Source organism: Aricia agestis, chromosome Z (genome assembly GCF_905147365.1).
Source record: "Aricia agestis chromosome Z, ilAriAges1.1, whole genome shotgun sequence".
NCBI lineage: Eukaryota > Metazoa > Arthropoda > Insecta > Lepidoptera > Lycaenidae > Aricia > Aricia agestis.
This window is the reverse complement of record NC_056428.1, coordinates 29,200,171-29,222,228: the sequence shown is the minus strand read 5'-3', so window position 1 is coordinate 29,222,228 and position 22,058 is coordinate 29,200,171. Positions and strand designations below refer to the sequence as shown.

The following is a 22,058-nucleotide window of genomic DNA, read 5'->3' as shown; positions in this document are numbered from 1 at the left end:
TTTTAGCCCCGCAAGGCTCACTGGCGTACGTGATTCATCTTTCCGAAAATAAAATCTCAACAATTACATTACGAAATTGATTCGGTGCTGCCATCTAGTTAGATCTAGTGTCAACTTTTTAATTGGCAGTCCCATGGCAGTCCATTGACAAATTTATTACAAAACTTGTAAAAACACCACGTTTTATTAATATTATTTAAATGCATATAATAGGAAATAGGAATCCTCTATTCCTCTCTCTTCCTCACTCTTCCTTTAATTATATCATAGATGATCCAAAACTGTTATCATAATATTATTATACTAGCTGTCCCAGCAAATGTTGTTTTGCCATAAAATGATTTTCCCTGTTTCCATGTTCGTACGTTCTGGAGTTATAGCCTATAGCGTCAGGAAGGAAAACCCGACTTATTTTTAAATGTATATTAGATAAAAAAAAACAAATACCATAGACATATATTTTTTTTAATTCAGGCAAAGAGAGCGTTGCCCATACAGCCAAAATACCATAGACAACGACTTCTGTCACTTCTGACATCTGACGTATAGGAATTATAGGAAATGGCGTCGTGACATTTTATTTACGAATTTCGTGATGGCGACTTGCATTTGAAAATTGAACATAGATATTTTGAGTTCTATACTTGTATAAGTATTGTGTAATCAAAAAATAATTTCGGACCTCGGAATGTTTTTCCATTTGTGCTAAAATTGGTGCAACGTATTAATTAATATTATAGATTTTATCCAAAGTTTTCATCATGTATTTGAAGTTTATTTTTCTTGTTTTTGTTATTGGCTCGACATTAGTCTCGGTATGTATATATTGTGTTGAATTTACATCTTACAATACAATGCTGAATGATCTTAATGAAACTAAGGTCACCAACAAACATATTGTTGTAACAACAATGGTTGCAAACTCTTCTTCTGTGTCAAGAGTTAACATGCAATTTGTGGGTCTGCAATTATATGTAATTGATAATAATATAACAAGCATTTAACTATGTAATGTTATTACTGTCAGAGCCCTTTCTATGATTATTTTTCCAAAAAAATAGCTAGGCAATATGTGAAAACATAATTTAATAAAGTATACTAATTATTCTAAATTTAATCAACTCAACACTTTCAAAAGAACTTGTGCCCTTGTCTCAACGGACGTCATGAATTTAGATTATAATACAACTTTGTATGATTATCTATTACATCATACAATACATACACTTTTATTTATTTGTTTTCATAAATCACACATGTCATTAAAAATATACTCTCTCCATAAACCACAAAAACTGAAACTTGATATGATAATTACTAAAATAAATTTCTTTCAGGCTTCTTATGAAGACAAGAGATGTAAATGTGTCTGCCCTAGTCCAGCAGCCGTATTAAACAATACAGTTGGTTCAGATCGTAAATTGTACATTGGTAATGTGCCTCCAAACAAATGGTTAGTGTTATTATAGGTCTACCAGAATCTGATGGCAAAAAGTGGGAAAATAAATTGACTAGCAATACCGGGGTAATAGGAATAAAACAATTTGATCCTTTGTTTCCTTTAGCGGCTTATTCTGTATGTGAAACATGCAAATATAAAAATGTATCCAATGATCAAGGATATTTTTTGAAAATCTGCTGTCAAAATTTGCCATCAGATTCTGGTAGACCTATATTTTTCTTATCCATACATACCAATATTATGAATCTGTATGTCTTTCCCCACTTTAACCACTGATCTATTAGATCAGTGTTACCCAACCTGTGGTCCATGGTGTCATGTCTGGACCATACGTAATCCAATTTTTGCTGTTTATTTTATTAAGGGGGTCCGTGAAAACTGTGCTTGACTTCCTGGGGGTCCGTGGCTGAAAAAGGTTGGGAAACACTGTATTAGATGAAATTTGGTATGGAAATAATTTAAGTCAGAGGTAGCATCAGAGAAATTGATTCATAGGCAGATGACAAACCTATGTATGTCATACCTATGTATGTCATTTGGTTGGATTATATCAATTACACGTTCCCCCGTGTAATTGATATAATCCAACCGCTCTCCCGAGCCATGCTTTGGCACGAATGGGCCGGCTCGACCGGAGAAATACCACGTTCTCGCAGAAAACCGGCGTGAAACAGCGCTTGTGCTGTGTTTCGCCGAGTGAGTGAGTTTATCGGCGCCTATTCCCTTACCTACCCTCCCCTATTTCCTTCCCTTCCCTACCTTCCCCTATTACCCTATTCCCTCTTAAAAGGCCGGCAACGCACCTGCAGCTCTTCTGATACTGAGAGTGTCCATGGGCATTGATTTGACTTAGCCTGACCATAATATGAATCAATTTCTGCAATGGTACATATTACATAGTATTGTAGTTTTTATCCTGAAAAACTTAGTTTTTCATATTATTATCATTGTGAAAAAAAGCCAAAAGCAAGATTTGACACAAGTGCATTTTTGTTCTTTTTATAAGGTAGGAAAATCACTTGAACTAAAAGTAAATTCATTTCAGCAACTGTGATGGAGTAATTTTGCCTCGTGTGGGTGAAATCATAAATGGCAGAGAACAAGAGTTTTGTCCCAGATGTGAGTGCAAATATGAAAATAGGAATACAACTATAATCAAGGTTTGTCAAAGTTTCAACAACATAAGGTTTATTGTATTGTATAATTAGGCCGAAGTGCTTGTAGGCCCATTGCGACTTAAGAGTTGTAGCATGCAATAAAAAAAATTATAATAGCTCCATTCTAAAAATTAAAATGTTGTGTCCTAATAACATTTAGAAGAAAAAAACAAAATATTGATGGTGTCCATCCATACTTATATTATAAATGTGAAAGGGTGTCTGTCAGGCTGTTACCTCTTCCTGCTCAAACGGCTGAACTGATTTTGCTGAATATATAAATATATTTATATATTTCCATACCATTATAACTCCAACTATTATATATTTATATATGGAAATATATAAATATATAATAGTTGGGGGAAAGGAGAAAGGATACTTTTATTCTGAAAAAATTTACACTTCTTGTGTGATAAACAACTGTCTCCATGGAGTTTTGGGTGTCACGGGTCACCTAGTAAAATATAAACCAAAAACTTATATTTTCCTCCTCTTAGCTTGACAATTGTTATTTTTACAGGTAGTTGTAATTATTGTCATCTGGGTAATCATGCTGCTTGTGGCGTACATGGGATTCCTGATTTGCCTCGATCCACTCATCAACAAAAGGGCTAAAGCTTCTTACCAAGAGCACACCAATGAAGATGTGAGTATGAATGTACCTATTTTCACACAACGCTATGATCAAATGATACTTTAAATATAAATTGTATCTAATCTGCATACCCAGTATCAAGAAATGATTATAGGCCAATATCAAATTTTGTACAATTTAAGGGACTGTATTTTTACAAATTATTTTTTACTATCAATTTAGTTATAGTTAGATGACGATTGATGATGCATTAGTGTCGCATTAATTTATTTAGATTACAATTCAGTATCACAAATATGACAGACTATACAATCAAATCATATTATTCTCTTCACAGGATGAGGGTTCTATAAGTGGACCTTCGCAGCAAATGGGCTCTCGAGGAAATGTTCTCAATCGTGTGACTCATCAACAAGATAAGTGGAAGAGACAGGTACGGGAACAGCGGCGTAACATATATGATAGACACACAATGTTAAACTAGAGCTCTTGTAATATGTACCATGGAGGAAATTGATTCACAGGCAGTTGACAGACCCACATGTCGGATCATGTCAATTCAATGTTAATAGTGATCTGTTGGCCAGGTTTGACATACCGCGAACAAACTACGTAGGTCCCCCATGAATCAACTTCTCTGATAGTACTTTCAGAGAAATTGATACATAGGCTAATATTGAACTCACATTATTTAATCGGTTCATGTTAACAGTTGACAATAATTGACATAATCCGACACAATCCAGATAAAGTAGGTCCTAAAGCCTATGATATTTCTCTTATGGTATATTGTAATGACTAGTAAATTAATACAGAACAACAATTCCCTAACCAAATACTTTGTGATTTTCAAAAATCAATGGGAATATTTAAAATTGAGAATTATGTATGAATCCCAAAAAATATATTTTAGTTTTAAATCATAAATGATACATTATTGATGTAAGTATATTTTAAAGTCAGATTGGTAGCTAAGCTTTTGTATTGATGGGCAATATTACAAAAATAAAAAATATGAAGAACTGCTTGGCCAATATAAGATCTCAAAAACTGGGGGATATATTGATTTCAATTCGAGATAGGTTCGAATTTTAACTGGCCTTCTATCATTTTTAAAAATACTACAATAGTTATCATAAAAATACAATTATTGTGATGAACATTTATCAATCCAAAATTACAATAAAATATTACGGCCGTAAGAGAGACATTTAATTATTCATCAGTGTAATGAGTAAATTGACAAATAATGTATGACTTATGTCAAAATCTTCATTTAATTACAGTTTTAATATAATTATTTGTCTCTGAATGTGGCAGTTACAGTCTGTCAAAAAAGTCATGAATTAATAAGTGGCAACATTGTAGTGTCATCCCTTTTTTCTTAGATTGATTTGAAAGGGATGACACTACGATGTTGCCACTTTTTAATTTCATGACTTTTTTGACAGACTGTAGTTATGCTAACTGCCGTGTGCCACACTCAGAGTGGAACATTAATTACTTAAATGTAATTAATTCAAAAAAATTAAATAAGCCCATACAATATTATATGTGAAACTCTTTATTAAATTGAAGCCTAATCTTAAATGTCCCTGACTACGGCGGTTAGAGTTATCTTGTAATTAAGGTACATTACAGCAATAAAATATTTCTCATTTTCAGTGTTGTTTTGTGGGGAAAATCCCAAACTGGAATTTCAAGTTGATTGGGGATTAATTGGGGATTGGCATTATGTGAGGAAAATGCGGGGATTTTAACATTTTGACATCTTTTTCAATAATTAGCAACAAATGTGTGAGGAATCAGTAAAATTTTGTCCCCAATTTGGGGAATTAGACCATGATTTTTTGGGGAAATATGATAATTAGCATTGGCAACCCTGCTCATTTTCTTCTCACTCAGTCCATCTTCAATGTTGCCTTGATTTCTTTTCCGATATACCTTATTGTTTATAGAAGGAATTAAAACGGTATAATAGGGGTTCAAGAAGAAAAAAATGTAATGAGTAACATAATTTATTCTCCTGCATTATAATTTTTACATAATAAAAGTATTGTTTTATATACTTTTTATAAAGATATATTTTACATGAGATCTTTAATATATTATTGTAATGAAAATATCATTATTTGACACAACACCTATTAGTAAGTAATAATACTAGATAACAATAATTAATACCTTGTTTAAAATAATCATAAATTATCTTCTAAATCCTCACCATGTATAAGAGGGTTTTGAGCCTGAAATGTAAGTTTTAGTTAAGCAAAATCATACTTGTATTGTTAAACTGTTTTTTAATAAAAATTAAAAAGATTATTGTTCTTTTTCATTTATTCTTTATAAATTTAAACTAATAATGCTTTTACATTGATGCAAAGAGGGTGCCAGCCAGCGTTGCCAGACGTCCCGATATTGGCGGGACGTCCCGATTTTTACATCAAAATTAAATGTCCCGCGCGGGACAGGCTAAGTCCCGCTTTTCGGGGTAACTCGAACGTACACTCAGTGTGTTGAGAAAGATAGGTGCGTAATGAAGGTAAAGGCGCGGATCCACCGCGGCACACGCTGTGAGCCAAACGGTGCACGTATTTATTTCTTTGACTACGTGGGTCAACGTTTCCACTGCAGCACACGCTATACAAACACGTTCCTCACGACTATGTACTTGTTGTTACGTAGTTTACATGCTCTTAGCTTCCGTGCATCCTGTGTACAGCATGTATAGAGTAGCCAGCGTTGAGCTACGTGTGCACCATATTCGAGTAAGCCACGTCAATTGATACCTAGCGTGTCCGTGCGTGCGTGGACACAGTCACATATATTTTCTTGCAAATCGAAGCTTGACGCACGTGCGTAGTCTCTCCGTGCGCTGCGGTGGATCCACGCCTTAAAGGAGTGAGCCCATTGAGACAGGCCGTGCCGGGGCTCATCGCAAAAATCCGCCTCCATACAATTTGTATGGAAGCGGATGTGCGTATCGCACACTGTGTCGGGGCGCAGCGGATTTCCGTCAATGCGACAACGCCCGGCAAGGCCCGACAAACCCGCTGCGCCCCGGCAACAGTGCGACCACACTTCACATAGATTTCCACTTTTTGGTAGATTTGAGGTCAAATGAATGACGATTTAGTAGTCCAAAATCCTTGTTAATTTTAATAGAAGATCAATATTATATAACAAATGATATAAAAAATTAAAATGCATAGTGAAGACAGTCCATATAAACATTTTAATTTTATTTTAGTTCAGTTCGTGAGTGTTAGACGTGTGCGCATATCGGTGTTCGATAATATTCGATTAGTACCTATTGCGATTACTTCGGCGCGGTCACAGCTCGCTTCTGTGGCCGCGTTGCCCGATATATTTTGTGATTGATATGGCAACTAATAGCGAGTGTAATCACGAGGAGATTGAATACTTGAATGAAAGTATTGAGGAAGATGAGGATACGATGCAGCTGAGAAGTACTATACAAAATGAGGAGACGGAAAATACACATAGATCGATGTCGAGTAAAAAGAGGATGAGAGAGGAAGATGACGGAACTACAAATGAATGGACGACAGTAAAACAGCGTAGAGTTGGGTACAAAGAAAGTTCTGATAGTGAGGCGTATTCATTAGGCTTAACGATAACTTGCAAAGAAAAATGCCTAGATAATTTGCATTTGCTAAAATTTTGAAGCAATACAATATAATGGGGATTTCTCGTGTGAAGTATGTTAACTTTTATAAGGTGATATTATCTTTTGAAAATGAAGCTTCACTACAAAAATTTACTTCGTGCCCTGTGAGCGGGAAGTTGGGTTGGAAACACCAACGAACCTCTGAGGTCGAAACTTCCTATGGAGTGATTAAGGGAATCGAGGAAGAAATTTCGACAGAAGAATTATTGGCCAACGTTAGGAGTGATGTTAAAATAAAATAGGTACCTAATGAGACTCAACAAAAGAAGACAACCGGAACATACTGACAAAATGTGTCGCCAAATGTTGGATAAGTTCAACGGCGGTGACTCAAATGCTGTATTTGACAACCTCACAGGTGATGAAAGCTGGATATATTGCTACGAATCCGAAACCAAAAGACAATCTAGCTCAAGGGGTATTTCCTTTCGAGGTTTGGCCAACTAAGGTAAAGAAAGGAAGAAGTCAAGGCAAAAAGATGATTGCCTCATTCTTTGGTCGGAAATGTAATTTTGCGACAGTTGTGCTAGAAAATGAAAGGACAGTTACTGCAAAATGGTATGTCAATCGCTATATGCCTGTCGTCTTGGAAAATTTTCGACAGCAGCGCCCTCGAAGCAGGACACTCCTTCACCACAACAATGCTTCAGCGCACTCCGCGAGACGGACTGTTGAATATTTGACTATGGCACGTGTTGAGATATTGAGTCATACGCCATGTAGTCCTGGCCTGGCGCCCTGCGGCTTTAATTTATTCTCAAGAAATAAAGATAAAATTCGAGGTACTCGCTTTACGAGCCCTGAAGATGCGATGAAAACGTACGAAAATGCCACAAAAGAGATCCCTAAGGAAGACTGGGCCCACTGTTTTTTTTCGGTGGTTCCATCGAATGCGACGATGTGTAGAGAGAAACGGAGATTACTTCTAAAAACAATAAAAGTATTGTCAACTTTCTACATTAAGCCGTTTTTCATTATCTAAACATTTTCACTTTTACCTAGGTATAAGAAGAAAATATTTAGCTGGAAAGTATTGGCTTAGATCGAAATCAATTTGTAATATTAAAACACTAAATATTTTAGAAGAGATATGTACGAGTAGGCGTTCTTCTTATTGGTCGGTGAGGAAGGAGCCTAACTTAATTAATCTACATAAAGAACTAAGAGGTCTTCACATTTATAATTATTCAGAAACACTTGAAATGTTTTCGATGAGTACCTGGCCTAGTAATTTAAATATAACAAAGAATATATTTCATATATATATTTATAGTTTAAAACAATTGTGTACCAGGTATATTTTGAGTGATTACTCTTCGCATTATAAAATTTACACGGATGGCTCAAAAAGCCAGGCCGGTTCGGGCGCAGCCTTTTTCGACTGTCATATTAATTGCCATTTTAAGTTTAGAATTGCTTCCAATGTTTTGTCTATTATGACGATCGAGTTAACCGCTATATCGAAAGCTATTTCTTACATTCATTCGATAAATCAATCAAAGTTTGTTATATTTACGGATTCAAAAAGTTCTTTACAACATTTGGCTCGATGCACCTCGTCTTCACGAGGTACACCGATATTCTATATTGGAGGACAATCTAAACTTGAGAAGGAATGGGAAAGAAGTCGCCATACAATGGATTCCATCGCATATTAATATCGAGGCTAATGAAATTGTAGACAGGTTGGCCAGAGAAGCCATCGCTGACGGTACTCCGATTGACGTGGAACCATTGTATAGCGACTTCTTTCCATATATTAAAAAGAAATGATTTGAAGATTGGCGGGAGTACTTCAATCAAAGATCTAAAGAAAAACGTATTTGGTACGCAACTATCAAACCACAATTAAGCACCTACAGGACGTGGATCGGTCAATGCGGGTTGAATAGAAAGGATCTACCTAACTTTGGCATTACGACTGCGCGCCGCGCGCCGGGCACATTCCGTCAAAGAAGTTTGCTTTTCTTATGGGTAAAGCTCCCAATCCTTTATGTGAGATCTGCAATATACAAGATGACATTGTCCATATACTGACGGAGTGTGTCCGGGGCGCAGACTTGAGGTCACGTCTCAATAGTGATTATTATAATGTAGGCAGTATTAACAGTATCTTGGCTGATCCATCTTCTGAGGCTGCTAAAATATTATATAAGATTTTAGATATATCTCTTAAACACCCCAGAGATGTTTAAGAGATATATCTAGACCACATAGTATGTTTGGAATGAGGCTGATTTGTTGATTTTCAATTTTTATAATTTGTATTGAATACCTATAAGGACGGCATTATCGTTTACGATAAAGTCCTTTAATTAAATTTAAAAAAATATATATATTTTAGTTTCAACTACGTAGAATACATTGATTAATAAATGTAGATTTTCGGTAGAATCTAAAACACGGTCCAGTAGATTTTAGTAGAATATAGCAGCGTTTTTTGTATATCGAGTCATTAGTGATTTAAGAGTGGTCACATGGTGCTATCCAAAGTATTCAAAATCCCACAATGCGATGCGGCCCGGCCCGGCAATAGTGTGCTATAGCGCATTTTGCGCTGCGCTGAGCCCGATCCGCCCCGGCAAGCCCCGGCACGCGCCGACAAAGTGAGCGCGAACCTTAAGAGTGTGGAAGATAGTCGCATGGATTTTCTATGGCTACTATTGCTATTTATTGTCACGTAAATGTAATTTTAAGTCAAATAAAGATAAATATTCGATTTTTTTTGATTTCATATGTTTTCTTACTATGTCCCGCTTTCAACGGAAGAATCCCACTTTTTTTACTCAAAAAGTTCCAAAGTTGGCACAAAAAAAATCTGGCAATGCTGGTGCCAGCACTCCTGAATTACAGAGCTGCGCCAGGACTATATCAATGTAAATAATAGATATAGGCTATTTGCATTGATACAGTGCCAGTTCAGCACCAGCCTCCAGTGGCTGCAACTATTTTGTGGCCAGTACTTTATACTCACTTCATCAGTAGTTTGAACATGATACATTTTGGACTTCTTTTTATTTACCAGCATTTCCAATATCACAAGAAACACCAAATATCCAGAGAGTAACATTAGCACCCACACAACTAATATTACCACAACCTGTAACATTTTTAAAATTCAAATACAAGTTTTATATAACTGGAACAGCTACAGGACTAGAGTCAAGTAGTAATTATTTAAAATATTAGGAACAAATTAAAATAAAAGCAATGTGGTATAAAATGTAAATAATAGTTACCATTATAATAGTAGTGTTTCTAGTTTCGTATTTACATTCACATCTTGGACAGAAAATTTCAGCATTATCCTTGACTTTGTTACTAACTCTAGGCAATATAACACCATCACAGTTACTAAAAAATTGTAGAGAAACATTAACTTTTGAAGAAACATCCTGTTCATGATAGTTCAAGCAAAACAAATCATAAATAGGTACTTATAATTTCAAGTAAAAATAGCAAAAGTATTAAGTATTTTGTAATATAAATTAATAATTGATAGATACTTCTCCCATGTAATAATTGATGTAACAGGACAAACTTCAAAAATGTTTAAGCTTACCACTGATTGGGAGGCACATATGCAATATAAAGTGTCCGGTCAGTCTTGATTGTACTATTTATAATGGAACTGGGATTTGGGCATACACAACGGCATCGTTTATCCTCATACATTTGAGCCTAAAATATTAATTAAATTAAATTAAAATTTTGCCTGTGTTCAAGTCAGTTGATGATAAATTTTGTAACTTGGTGAATATTTTGTACAAAAGTTTATTGTAATTACAAATTGGTAGCTCGTGATTTTTTAAATATTTTAAACATTCAAACAAGATGATGCGCCACAACTTGGCGTTCTATCATGTAAACAAACTATAATAATAATTGTTGAGATACATTCTATTTCATAATGAAACTTAAATATTATTATGACTATAGACTGTTTCAACTTTCAACTATAGTACATATAGTCAGAAATCAAATGTTGTAAAAAGTGAGAAAAGGGGTGCAAAGTAATTACCAAAACACAAGAATGCAAGTAGAAAAAGTATATAAGAAATAACTTTCTTTTCATTCTGAATCTTTCATGTACGCAGTCGTAGAAAAATATTTTATGGCATAATTTATTTTTCGGTCTTATGAAATATTTTATGAATCATTACTATATCACAAATAAACTCCAAGTTGATCAGCAATATTGAATTAATTAAAGATTAAAAACAAATTTTAGGGTTATATCTTGGTTATGTTTACGAAATACGAACATATTTTACTAGTGAGTGACGTTGGTTAACTTCACAGAACACATTTACCAGGTGGGTGAAACTTTCGAACAAAAAAAAATTGGGTTCCAAATTTAAACGTAGCAACTAAATTAAGTTGGATAATCTGTACAATTTTTAAGCAAGATCGACTGTGATTGGTTGATAAAAAAGACGAAGAAGAAGTTTAAAACTCAAAATTCGATTTTTAGTTAGTGAAAATTATTTTGTAGCAACTCTTTCAAAAATTGTAAATTAGTGGATTAATTATTGAAAAAAAAAGGTAAGCCATTGTAAAATGTAAATATAACCTTATATTGATAAATTGAAGCAAAACATAACTATGTCATACCGTGTTCTAATACAAAGTATGTCATAGTGATTATTTGCATATTTGTATAAATAAATAATAAATAAAAATAAATTTGTTGCCTAAACCTTGTAGATTAAATCTGTTTTATTGTTTTGTGTTTATTTAGCTATGTACAATATTTTTTATTGAAATAAAACATTTATTTGAGCTCATTTCTTTTTTTTTTCATTTTTGGTATGTTTAGAGTGGAAGGCTTTGCTCTTAAAAATTTTAACTTTAGTTTCAATTTAAAAAAATAATAAATGTTAATTTTTTTTCTTATAAGTCCGACCTCTTGTTACGTAGTATATGACATTCCCTTTGACATTTACTCCTGGCGGAGGTTAACTTAGAGTCAACTTCTTCTTCATCTTTTTTTTTTTTTTTCATATAATGGCACTTCGGCTATAACCATGGCCAGTGTCGAGTATAATATTATGGCGGGAAAACAATATTCTTTATTACAATTTTTTATATATTATCGTCAGGTCAGTCAGGTCCAAAGTCTAGTCAAAGTCTAAGTATAAAGTCAATACAGTCAAGAAGTCAAGTCGGTCGATTCAGTAAAGTGGTAGGACGCTTTACTGAAACTTTTGATGGAGTTTTGGAGGGAACACAAAAGAGCACGTTTCTGGTTACTACATCACTTTCCCACACTTGTGCACGATAACGAATATTTAATGGTTAATATCCTACCAATATTACACATTAAAAACCCAGATAACACAATTTTAGGAAAATAATATAAAAACACAACATCACTCTTTCACATTCTCCCAAAAACTCCCTTCTTCTTCATCTTCTTTTTGTTTTCCAAATTCGATTTCTCTAATTTGAAGTTGACAATTAATTTTTTTAAAATAAATATGCACCTACAGCCTACGGGTATACCGTGGTCTCGCCAGTCGCCACGTTCATAAAATAAAAAGGATGTACAGAGAATCAATAAAAATGATAAAAATATAGTTTTTCCTGAGGTCACGTACAAAAACTGTGCATATAGGTTACATAATAAATACTGGTGAACAGTGAAGGGCGTTTCAAGAGAAGCTCCACACTAAAGTGCGACAAGGCTTTAAAACATCTTTATAAGAACGAGGGCGGAGGCTGGTAAACGAGAACTGTCAAAAATGCTTTTTTTGTATGATGGCAGCATTAGCTCCTATTTTCGCCACGTTCATTTAGGAGGATATTAGATTATCATATATATTGGATCCGAGATCATTAAGTCAATGATATTGGATAATGTAATATAGACATATGATTCATTTCTTCCTTGATCATAGATTTTTGACATTTGCTGAGAGATTGGATCCATTGAGGTACTATAGACTGGAGAGAGCCTTATATCGGTGTATAAGCGTCAAAAGCGTGCAATGTTATGTCCTACTTACTAGGACATAACAAAGGAGTCGGTCTGCATATTGCATGCAATGATATTCGAAACTCATTGATTGCATGTAATAAAAGTGTTAATAAAGGTTTTTAGTGAATATTTAATCCTAGATATTGTTGAGTTTTGTGGTTCCGCTAAATAATAAACCATAAGAATGGCCTAAGAATGCCTCAAACACGTGGATTTAACATTAAATACGTAAGTTTTCAACGACGTTTTTTGGGCTTTGCAATCGGTATTTTTGTAAATTAAAAAGATAATTTATAAGTTTATTATCCCCTTATTCGTGCTATATAAGGCATTAGTGCTAAAAATGTCACATCAATTAAGAATTTGGCTATAAAAATTGCATAGCTTTTTACGTGTGTTTACGGATTCTCATCACTTGAACTATAGTTTATCGATATCATGAACTAATTGACTTTCTTTCCTGTATCATAATGTGCTTCGAAATGATCGACAAATAAAAATATTCAAGAAAATAAACGCACACTACTTGTATGAAAATAAGCACAAAATGGCCACGCGATTACGGGCTAAGACTACATCTACTACTATAATACTTTATCTATGATTGGATCCAATACGGTCATAGAAATAGTTGTTGCTAGTAATTATTTAATATAAAAAAGAATTTTTCATTTTTTGTTCGTTAATATGTTTCAAATAATGTAATGTGATTATTTTTCTAATTATATACTTGGATAATCTTGCTGAAATAACAAAAAACAAGCCATATTAAAAATGACGATGTCTTTTGACAAATCGAATTCTCTGAGATCTAGTAACCCTGACTTTAGCGCTCTCCATTGGCTATTGAAACCACATATGACGTAAAATAGGATCAATGAAATATGATAATGTAATATGCAGATATGATCAAATGATCATATTATATAAATGATAATGTAATACCCCCCTTAAGGCTATTTCTCCAAACCGCAAAATTTAGTTGTCCGGACGTATTTTAAACTTATAAAGTACCCGCAGAGTTACATAAATAGACTTCTGTATTTTTTTTATTGTAATATTATAAGGTGTGATCTAACTGGGCCACTTAGGTTTTTCCATGGTTTTTCAGAAAAACTTAATTGTAAGTATAATTAAAATAAATTTAAAGATTCCAAAATTGATTACCTAGTCATGCCCTGTCCCCAGAATTCACCATAAATTCCCAAAAAAATATCACAAATACGATGAAATTCTAATTTAAAAGTAATTAAATCGTTAGAGCATGAACAAAATATTTATAAAAAAGTTGTAAATTAATATACATTTCGTTATATAAATAGAAAAAGTCATTTTAAGATTTATCCTGGCTCACATAGTAATTCCCTATATTCCACTTGGAGGCTCGTACCTCCCTAGTTATAAGAAGCACGTGATTGCGGGTGCGCAGGGTGGGAGGTTCGGTAGCCCTCTAAACATCATGGAAGGAGGTCACAAAATCTGTTCTGTTTTGTAGCAATTATTGTTGGTATTCCCTGTTATTATCGATAGTTGTCTACCCATACACCATCTAGTTACTGAATTAGAAACTGTTTGACAATCAAATTAAAAATATAGGAAAATCCCTCATTTTCTTAAAGTCAAAATATTTCAAATCAATTCATTTTCCATTAATTGTATTTGGTTTTAATTAAACTTTTAACGAACAAGTTTAGTTTGCAGTCAATTTTACACATGTTTATATTTAAATTGAACATGTTTATATAACTGAAAAAGCTTTTTTCTATCAGCTTTGTTGATTCCCTAGGTTAGAAAAGTACAAATCAAAATATTTTCTAAAATTGTGAAGTGAAAAAGGGCCCAAATAGATAATTATTTTTATAATTCTCTTATGAATAATATGCGGTTATTGTCAATTTAAAAACATATGCAGAAATAAAAATGTACCAGGGAATCAACTACCGCCTTGTCGCGGGCCGCACAAATAACGGCCACGGGCTGCATGCGGCCCGCGGCCCGCAATTTGACGACCACGGGACTAGAGAGTCAAAAGTCAAAACCACAGATTAAAAGTTAAAACTCTTCTAACTTTATATTTTCTGCGGCTGTGCCCAAAATTTTATGCTCTATAGTCTATCTCCTTTTGCCTGTCCCGACCGGGACGAATAAAAAAAAAGTCTATGGTATTCTAGTCTATGTTTACTGCTGCTGACGGATCATGATTTGAAGTGGGAAGAAAATAAATGTGTTATTTTTGTGATGAGTGTTCGTGTTATTAATAAGGTAATTTAATAAAAAGTGCACCAGCCATTAGTGTTATTAAAAATATAAAAATATATTTGATGTCCACTTTCAGCTGCGGGGCTTATCTAGTCCGTATCGACTGCCTAGGTGGCAATTTTTGCACGTCAGAATTTTAGACTAATCTAGATAAGTTGTTGTTAAATCTATTTTTATTTTATTAATAACAATATAAACTGTCGTCCTGTTATCTCTGTGGTGCTAAAATTATATTCTAAATAAATATTATGCGATACTATTCTACCACCATGACACATAGAGCATCAATGACGGGACAATAATACATTTTACATATTTACATTACGTGCAGTAAACTCGCCAGTTATCGCAATCTTAAAATACACCTCTCGTGTTGTATGTGCTTAAACAACAAAGGAAAAATATTTGATTTAAAATGTTTAGAACGTGAATGTATTAAAAACATTAATTAATGTGTCATGGTGGTAGAATAGTATCGCATAATATTATTGTGTATAATTAATACACCTGTGATGGTTTTATTTCAAAATATTGATAAGCTCTCTCGGGACACTAGCTTTTACTTGGATAAAATAATATAGTGGTTACAGGGTATACATTAACCTTTTTGGGTAATCCAAAGCCTAATTAACTGGCATGCCTTTGATCAAAATTTCTATATGTAAGAAGTGTTTGTAAAGACTGATGAAATAAGTGAAGATGGAAAAATCATGACAATGATACTACAAAAATAATTGTAACATACTTACTAATATTTAGGGGAAATGTAATATAAGGACTTCATTGATGAAGAAAATATTTTTAGCTTGTGCCAGTCTGGGCCATAATTCATTATTGATTAAATAATAATGTTATTTCCCAAGACATTCTTGCTATTCTTATCATCATAATATTAAAATGTGAACGAAAAACGTTGTATCCCTTTTGACGAAAAATTGGGAAACGTAGGTGAATGAAATTTTGCACAGTTATTTTATTACACATTTTTTTTAACAAATAAATCATTACACACACTACAACACAAACACTAGGCAAGATGACAGATTTTTGTGTGTCAAGCCTGTACACACGAATTATATTCTTTTATATTAATTTATGGTTCAAGTCTGTTGACAACAAGTTGACAAATTGAAAATCAATCTAATAAAAATAAATTTCATATTTTATATTTTGCATAAGAAACTGAATTCAACTGAAAAGAATTGTGCTGTTGCAGAATGCCAATTCAGGCGCCGCAATGGACGGACTATCTCAATTGTCCAGTGTGCTGCCGAGAGTTTGGTCCACCACCCCGGAGTCCTATCAGCCTTGGATGTGGCCACACGCTCTGCGGCCATTGTCTTAAACACCTCCACAGAAAACAATGCCCTTTCGACCAGGTACATATATTTAATTCTTCAAGCCTCATAAGAGCACAGGTGATCACGACAACAATAGAATACAATAGCATTTCCTGGAATCCGCATCGAAGTATTAATAATGATATATATTTAAGAAATAAAATTATTGTAACAAAGTAATTTTTACAGCAGTATGAGGACTTTATTATAATTTATAACAAGTTTTGTATTATAACAATACATCCCTTCATATTTTAATGTGTAGTGTTCTGTAAATAAAAAATCCTACATAATCTTATATCTTTAAACAAGCAATTCTTGTAATATATATAATTGAAATCTCGGAATCGGCTCCAATGATTTTCATGAAATAAATTTCATGAAAATCATTGGAGCCGATTCCTAACCCCCTGTATACTAAAGTATACAGGGGGTTTCGGGGGCGATAAATCGATCTAGCTAGGAATCATTTTTAGAAATGTCATTTTATTCATGTCTTATCAAATACCGAGCAAAGCTCGGTAAAATAGCTAGTATACTATATATTAATACCTACAGCTTCTGTCTTTACCACATCTTACTTGATAGCAATGTTTTGCACAAGTAAAAAAGACTAAGGTGTACTCAGGGCATCATGATTCATGACAGTAGTGGTCATTGACTCCCTGTCAAAAAACTTGTCATTTTCTATATAAACCGCGATTGACAATGAAGTGTCAGATGTTCCTAGTCAGTGTCTAAACCATAGACTTAATATATACTGTAGGTTTATGGTCTAAACACACTAGGCCGAAAATACGCTGCCGAAGTTCGGCATGATTACGCTCGCAATGCGTTACGCATACAATATAACGCATAGCGCATTGCTGACGTATGCCAAACATCGGCTGCATTTTTTCAGCCTAGTGTGTTTAGACACTTATACGCCTGCAATGTATTTTAAATTACTGATGAGTGATAACACACCATGGCGAAATTACGTCATAAAACGTATTATGGATTACCTTAAATGAAAGTTGGCATGAGTCATGCCAACTTCAATGTAATTCATTTTATGTCAACTTAAATGTGATGTGTCGTTACAGACAGTGATACAATCGGAGCCCGAAGAGCTGGTGGTTAACACGGCGTTGCTAAAGCTCGTCGGGTACACGCCGCCGGCGCAGCCCTACCACCCGCCCTGCATACAGGCGCTGCCGGAACACGAGCGGCAGGCCTACGACGTCATAGTACGATGCCTTGAACACCTCGCCATATACCTCAAGCTCTGCAGCAATGGTAAGCTCCACCTAAAAATAACATATATGGGGGTGTGGAACGCCTCGCCGAATCGTGCGCAGTGAGGGCTTTCAATATTTCATTTGCCACTAGATGGAGCTCTTAAGCCGCAGAGGTCTTTCATGTCAAATATACATATTATGACACCTATATCGTGAATATGACAGCTATATCGTGATATACGACAACTGATTGACACGATAGACCCTAAGCAAACGCAAACGGAATATCAAAAACCCTCATTGCGCAATAAGAGCCTGTCCACACGGCGCGTTGCGTCAGCGTTGCGTCGACGCAGCGCGCAACTGCGTTGTTTTACATACAAATCACGAACACGTCACGAAGTCGTCAACGTGGAACGGTGCGGTAACGTGGTACGGTACGTTGACGTGACGTGTAAATTTACGTTAAGGTTCGTCGTGCCGAAGCATGGCTCTCCCACGTTTTCTTTGCTGTATACGTCCTAACGAATAAATACTAGCGCATACAATGTATAATATAGAACCGATTGTACTGCACGATTTGTTGCATTACAATCGGCGTATGAATGTTAAGACGTATACTGCAAAAAAACGTGCAGGATTGTGCCATGCGAACCTACTCTAACGTAAAATGTACGTCACGATATAACAACATTGTACGTCGCCATGCATTGTAACTACATTCTTCACTACCGATCTAGATGTGGAAATTTATAGACAAATGAGCCCACAAATAATAGCTTATGATTCTTCACGTGGTCTACTTTTTATCTGTGCCAAATAGCATAAAAATTGCTCCCTAGTTTGTGAGACAAGCTCAAATAATTTTCCCCGTTTTTGCCACATTTTCCTCTGTTTCTTCGCTTCTATTAGTCTTCCTCGATAAATGTGCTATCTAACACTAAAATAATTTTTCAAATTGGACCAGATTAGTTCCTGAGATTAATGTGTTCAAACAAACTCTTCAGCTTTATAATATTAGTATAGATAATATTAGTACAGAATGGGTAATTGAGTCTTTCCTCTAACTACTGCTTACATTACAAAGCCCTATAATGTTACATTCTTCATCACAGCGGGCAGCAATTTATCCGGCAACCGGTTGTCGCGGCCGATGCAGCGCAAGTTGGTGACGCTGCTGCAATGCGCCGTCACCGATGAGGAGGGCAGGGGCAGAGCGGCGCGTGCAGCCAGATCCCTGGGCGAGAGGACTGTCACTGAATTGATACTGCAACACCAGGTAACTAGGAGGGAGTCTTAAGGCCTGTATTCAGGTTGATTAGTGATAAGTGCAGATAATTAGTAATCATGAGAAAGTATGTGTGGACTATGGACAGCGACTGTTTAGTGCAAGTACTTTATTTTCTCCTAATCAGTAATAATTTACACTAATCACCTGCACACGCTCTAATGAATGTGCAGGTGATTAGTATTTGAGGATGTGGAGTGTAGGTGTATAGTGCAAGTAGTGTCCAATTCTTGTTTAGTGGCTCTATTTGGTAAATTCAGTTGTACTCGTAGCTGTCAACCAGTGAGTATGGACAGACATCGAGAAGCTTGCAATTAAATAAGTACTCAAAGAAGTATTAAACGCGGTGCTATACGTTAAAGTGCCGCATCTTGGGCTCCCTTTATTTTGTAGGTAGCGAGCGGCTCTACAGTTGTAAAGGCATTTATGTTTAAAATACCTACGCCTGCACAAATTTATAGGTAATGTCTTCGGTCCACATTGCCATTTTTGCAAAACAACACGAGCGTCCGACACTAGCTTAACACTAAACAAACACTGCCTGTCCACACGTGTTTAGTGTCAGGCACGCTGCGAGTGAGGGGTAAGGAACGCGGGACGTGACTACTCGCACTTGCACTCGCAAAAAATAGAACACGCTTCTAATCACTTTACTAGGCAGCCAACTAATCATTGCACAAATAGTCGCTGTCTACACTTTCTTCAAATATCTAATCACCTGCACTTATCACTAATCAATGTGAATACTGGCCATTAAGCAACTGATAAGTACAAGTCTATTATTTTCTCCTAATCACTAAGCACCGGCACTAATCTTCTACACTCACACTAATCAAAGTGAATACAGGCCTTTAAGTACGGTATCACAGATTCAACTAGAGTTGGTCTCAGCCGAAGACCAAATCTAGTTAAATCTCATTAAATGTCACTTAGTCCGCATTACTGAGATGATACTGCAGCACCAGGTAACTAAGAGTGAGTTATAAGTATCACCTGAGATTTTTTTTTTTCTTATGAAATAAGGGGGCAAACGAGCAAACGGGTCACCTGATGGAAAGCAATTTCCGTCGCCCATGGACACTCGCAGCATCAGAAGAGCTGCAGGTGCGTTGCCGGCCTTTTAAGAGGGAATAGGATAATAGGGGAGGGTAGGGATGGGAAGGGAAGGGAAAAGGGGAGGATAAAAGGGGAGGATAGGGAAGGGAATTGGGCCTCCGGTAAACTCACTCACTCGCCGAAACACAGCGCAAGCACTGTTTCACGCCGGTTTTCTGTGAGAACGTGGTATTTCTCCGGTCGAGCCGGCCCATTCGTGCCGAAGCATGGCTCTCCCACGTACGATTTAACTACATTTGGTCTCAGCCAAATACCGGCTCTTCACATGGGCAAGCGCGTTGGCGAGTGCGCTGGCCCAGCCACTGGCCCAATGTGTAGAACGGGCGTTGGCGCATTGGCAGTAGGTATTTAGACGCTGGCCGGCGCGCTTGCGAGCTAAAAGCGCGGCGTCGCGTCGGAAATATCAACACCTGATCATATCGAAACCGGTTGTGTGAAACATAATAATTGTAATAAAATATATACATATTATAAAACACAGTCGCTTTTTTTTCCCTCATGTCTCTTTGTTTAATCTTTAAAACTACGCAACGGATTTTGATGCGGTTTTCTTTAATAGATAGAGTGATTCAAGAGAAAGGTTTTTAAGTATAATAACATTCGTTAAATAGTGGAGAAATACTGTTATTGTTGGGGTTTCCAATGTGATGTCGTCAATAGTTACATATTTTCCGCTTACATTGCAAACGCAGGTTGAACCCTACGAGATTTATCAAAATAATGTACCAAGTATAATGAAAAGGTCTACAGAAAATTCCGCGATGGTATAATTTGTCTATCTCTTATGGATATCCCAGAACAACAGTTTTTTGTCATTTACTTTTAACGACAAATAATGGCTAATTTTCGAAACGATTTTAACAAAAACGGCATTAATCCTTATTCAATTAAACACTGTAAATACATTGTTGATTTAATATAGATTTATATGGCCCTTTACAGCCTACTATTTAATAATGGTCGCCCTTAATTCTTTCAGTAAAACTCGATTGACTTATGGTACATTGTCATACTTTTTGAACATAATTGAAGACCAGAGTGGATGAACCACAAAACTAATATTTTAAATTATACGGACAATTACTCATTTTTTTCCATTATAGTTTGAATAAACCTTGTAACTTATCTACTTTATTATCTGGCTAATATAATTGGCTACACATAAAATCCACAATTTAATTTCAAATCATTTTTTCGGCCCTAAAGCCCTAAAGCAAAAAACGGCAATTTTTTAACTGTTAGTTTCTCGGTTCTTCCACTGAAGTCTTCAATTAGTAAATCTTAATTCACCTACCACGATCTTATAGTAGAGGAGGGGATGGTGCTATTTTTGTAGTCACTCGAGCGTCATGGAGACCTAGTAGGTTTTGTATGTACCATCGGGGAAATTGATTCCTAGGCAGTTGACAGACCGACGTCATTTGGTCGGATCATGTCAATTCAATGTAAAGGCTGTCACAGACAGATCAGGTAATGTAAAGATGTATATTATAGCACGATACATCTCGATACGGCCTCCTGACGATTTCTATCGATCTCGATAGAAATCCTCAGGAGATCACACACAACAGCTATAATGTATATTTTTACATTATAGCTGTTGTGTGTGATCTCCTGAGATTTAATATAAATATTTTAGACAATAATTCGACCACTTTTAGATTTACTTCTTTGTTAAAATCATATAATTAGACATACTTGTTTTTTTAAAACCCACAAGGATCAGTGGCAACTCTGCTACATGCATTAATAATATTTTTACCAATTTAGACCCCTTAAATAAAGAAGTGATAAACATACTAAGCTCTGATCACTGTGGACAGATAAAAATTTCAAAAAAGTATGTAAAAACAAACATACTTATATCCCAATTAATGATAAACGTATTGAGAAGTTTAGGGGTGAAATTATATCTAAGATTGGAAATTTAGAATATCATAGTAGCCC

The 22,058-nt window shown here is 35.3% G+C and overlaps 3 protein-coding genes across 5 annotated transcripts in view; 2 read left to right on the top strand and 1 right to left on the bottom strand.

Annotated features, from left to right (window-relative positions):
* Window positions 1-583: 583 nt before the first annotated feature.
* On the top strand, window positions 584-21,550 carry LOC121738296 (uncharacterized protein CG1161-like). 2 transcript variants are annotated; one of them, XR_006037267.1, is made up of 6 exons: window positions 584-815; window positions 1,338-1,453; window positions 2,508-2,622; window positions 3,143-3,268; window positions 3,555-3,758; window positions 21,528-21,550. XR_006037267.1 is itself a non-coding variant. In XM_042130265.1 (5 exons), exons 1-5 carry the CDS (start codon window positions 762-764, stop codon window positions 3,699-3,701), a joined length of 558 nt encoding a protein of 185 aa, XP_041986199.1. In that variant the 5' UTR covers window positions 584-761; the 3' UTR covers window positions 3,702-4,364. The 2 variants fall into 2 exon arrangements, 1 of the variants encoding a protein (XP_041986199.1); XM_042130265.1 differs by lacking the exon at window positions 21,528-21,550 and having other exon boundaries at window positions 3,555-4,364.
* On the bottom strand, window positions 5,327-11,150 carry LOC121738297 (uncharacterized protein CG1161-like). Its single transcript, XM_042130266.1, has 5 exons — window positions 10,930-11,150; window positions 10,471-10,589; window positions 10,148-10,262; window positions 9,883-10,008; window positions 5,327-5,463 (listed from the first exon to the last, which is right to left on the bottom strand). Exons 1-5 carry the CDS (start codon window positions 10,981-10,983, stop codon window positions 5,416-5,418), a joined length of 462 nt encoding a protein of 153 aa, XP_041986200.1. The 5' UTR covers window positions 10,984-11,150; the 3' UTR covers window positions 5,327-5,415.
* Window positions 15,071-22,058, top strand: part of LOC121738293 (roquin-1) — a 24,265-nt gene continuing 17,277 nt past the window's right edge. For both annotated transcript variants that reach the window (XM_042130257.1, XM_042130256.1), the window contains exons 1-4: window positions 15,071-15,150; window positions 16,364-16,526; window positions 17,573-17,765; window positions 18,823-18,986. In XM_042130257.1, the coding sequence (XP_041986191.1) occupies window positions 16,365-16,526; window positions 17,573-17,765; window positions 18,823-18,986 (519 nt within the window). In that variant the 5' untranslated portion in view covers window positions 15,071-15,150; window position 16,364. The remainder of the gene's footprint in view (window positions 15,151-16,363; window positions 16,527-17,572; window positions 17,766-18,822; window positions 18,987-22,058) is intronic.

Excerpts from the sequence above, each read along its gene's own strand:
- LOC121738296 (XM_042130265.1), top strand. The coding sequence starts at position 762 with ATGTATTTGAAGTTTATTTTTCTTGTTTTTGTTATTGGCTCGACATTA. Across the intron at positions 816-1,337 it reads TTGGCTCGACATTAGTCTCG|GCTTCTTATGAAGACAAGAG; the intron begins GTATGTATATAT and ends AATTTCTTTCAG. Across the intron at positions 2,623-3,142 it reads GGAATACAACTATAATCAAG|GTAGTTGTAATTATTGTCAT; the intron begins GTTTGTCAAAGT and ends TTATTTTTACAG.
- LOC121738297 (XM_042130266.1), bottom strand. The coding sequence starts at position 10,983 with ATGAAAAGAAAGTTATTTCTTATATACTTTTTCTACTTGCATTCTTGT. Across the intron at positions 10,263-10,470 it reads TATGTGCCTCCCAATCAGTG|TAACTGTGATGGTGTTATAT; the intron begins GTAAGCTTAAAC and ends ACAATTTTTTAG. Across the intron at positions 5,464-9,882 it reads ATGTTCAAACTACTGATGAA|GCTCAAAACCCTCTTATACA; the intron begins GTGAGTATAAAG and ends CTTACATTTCAG.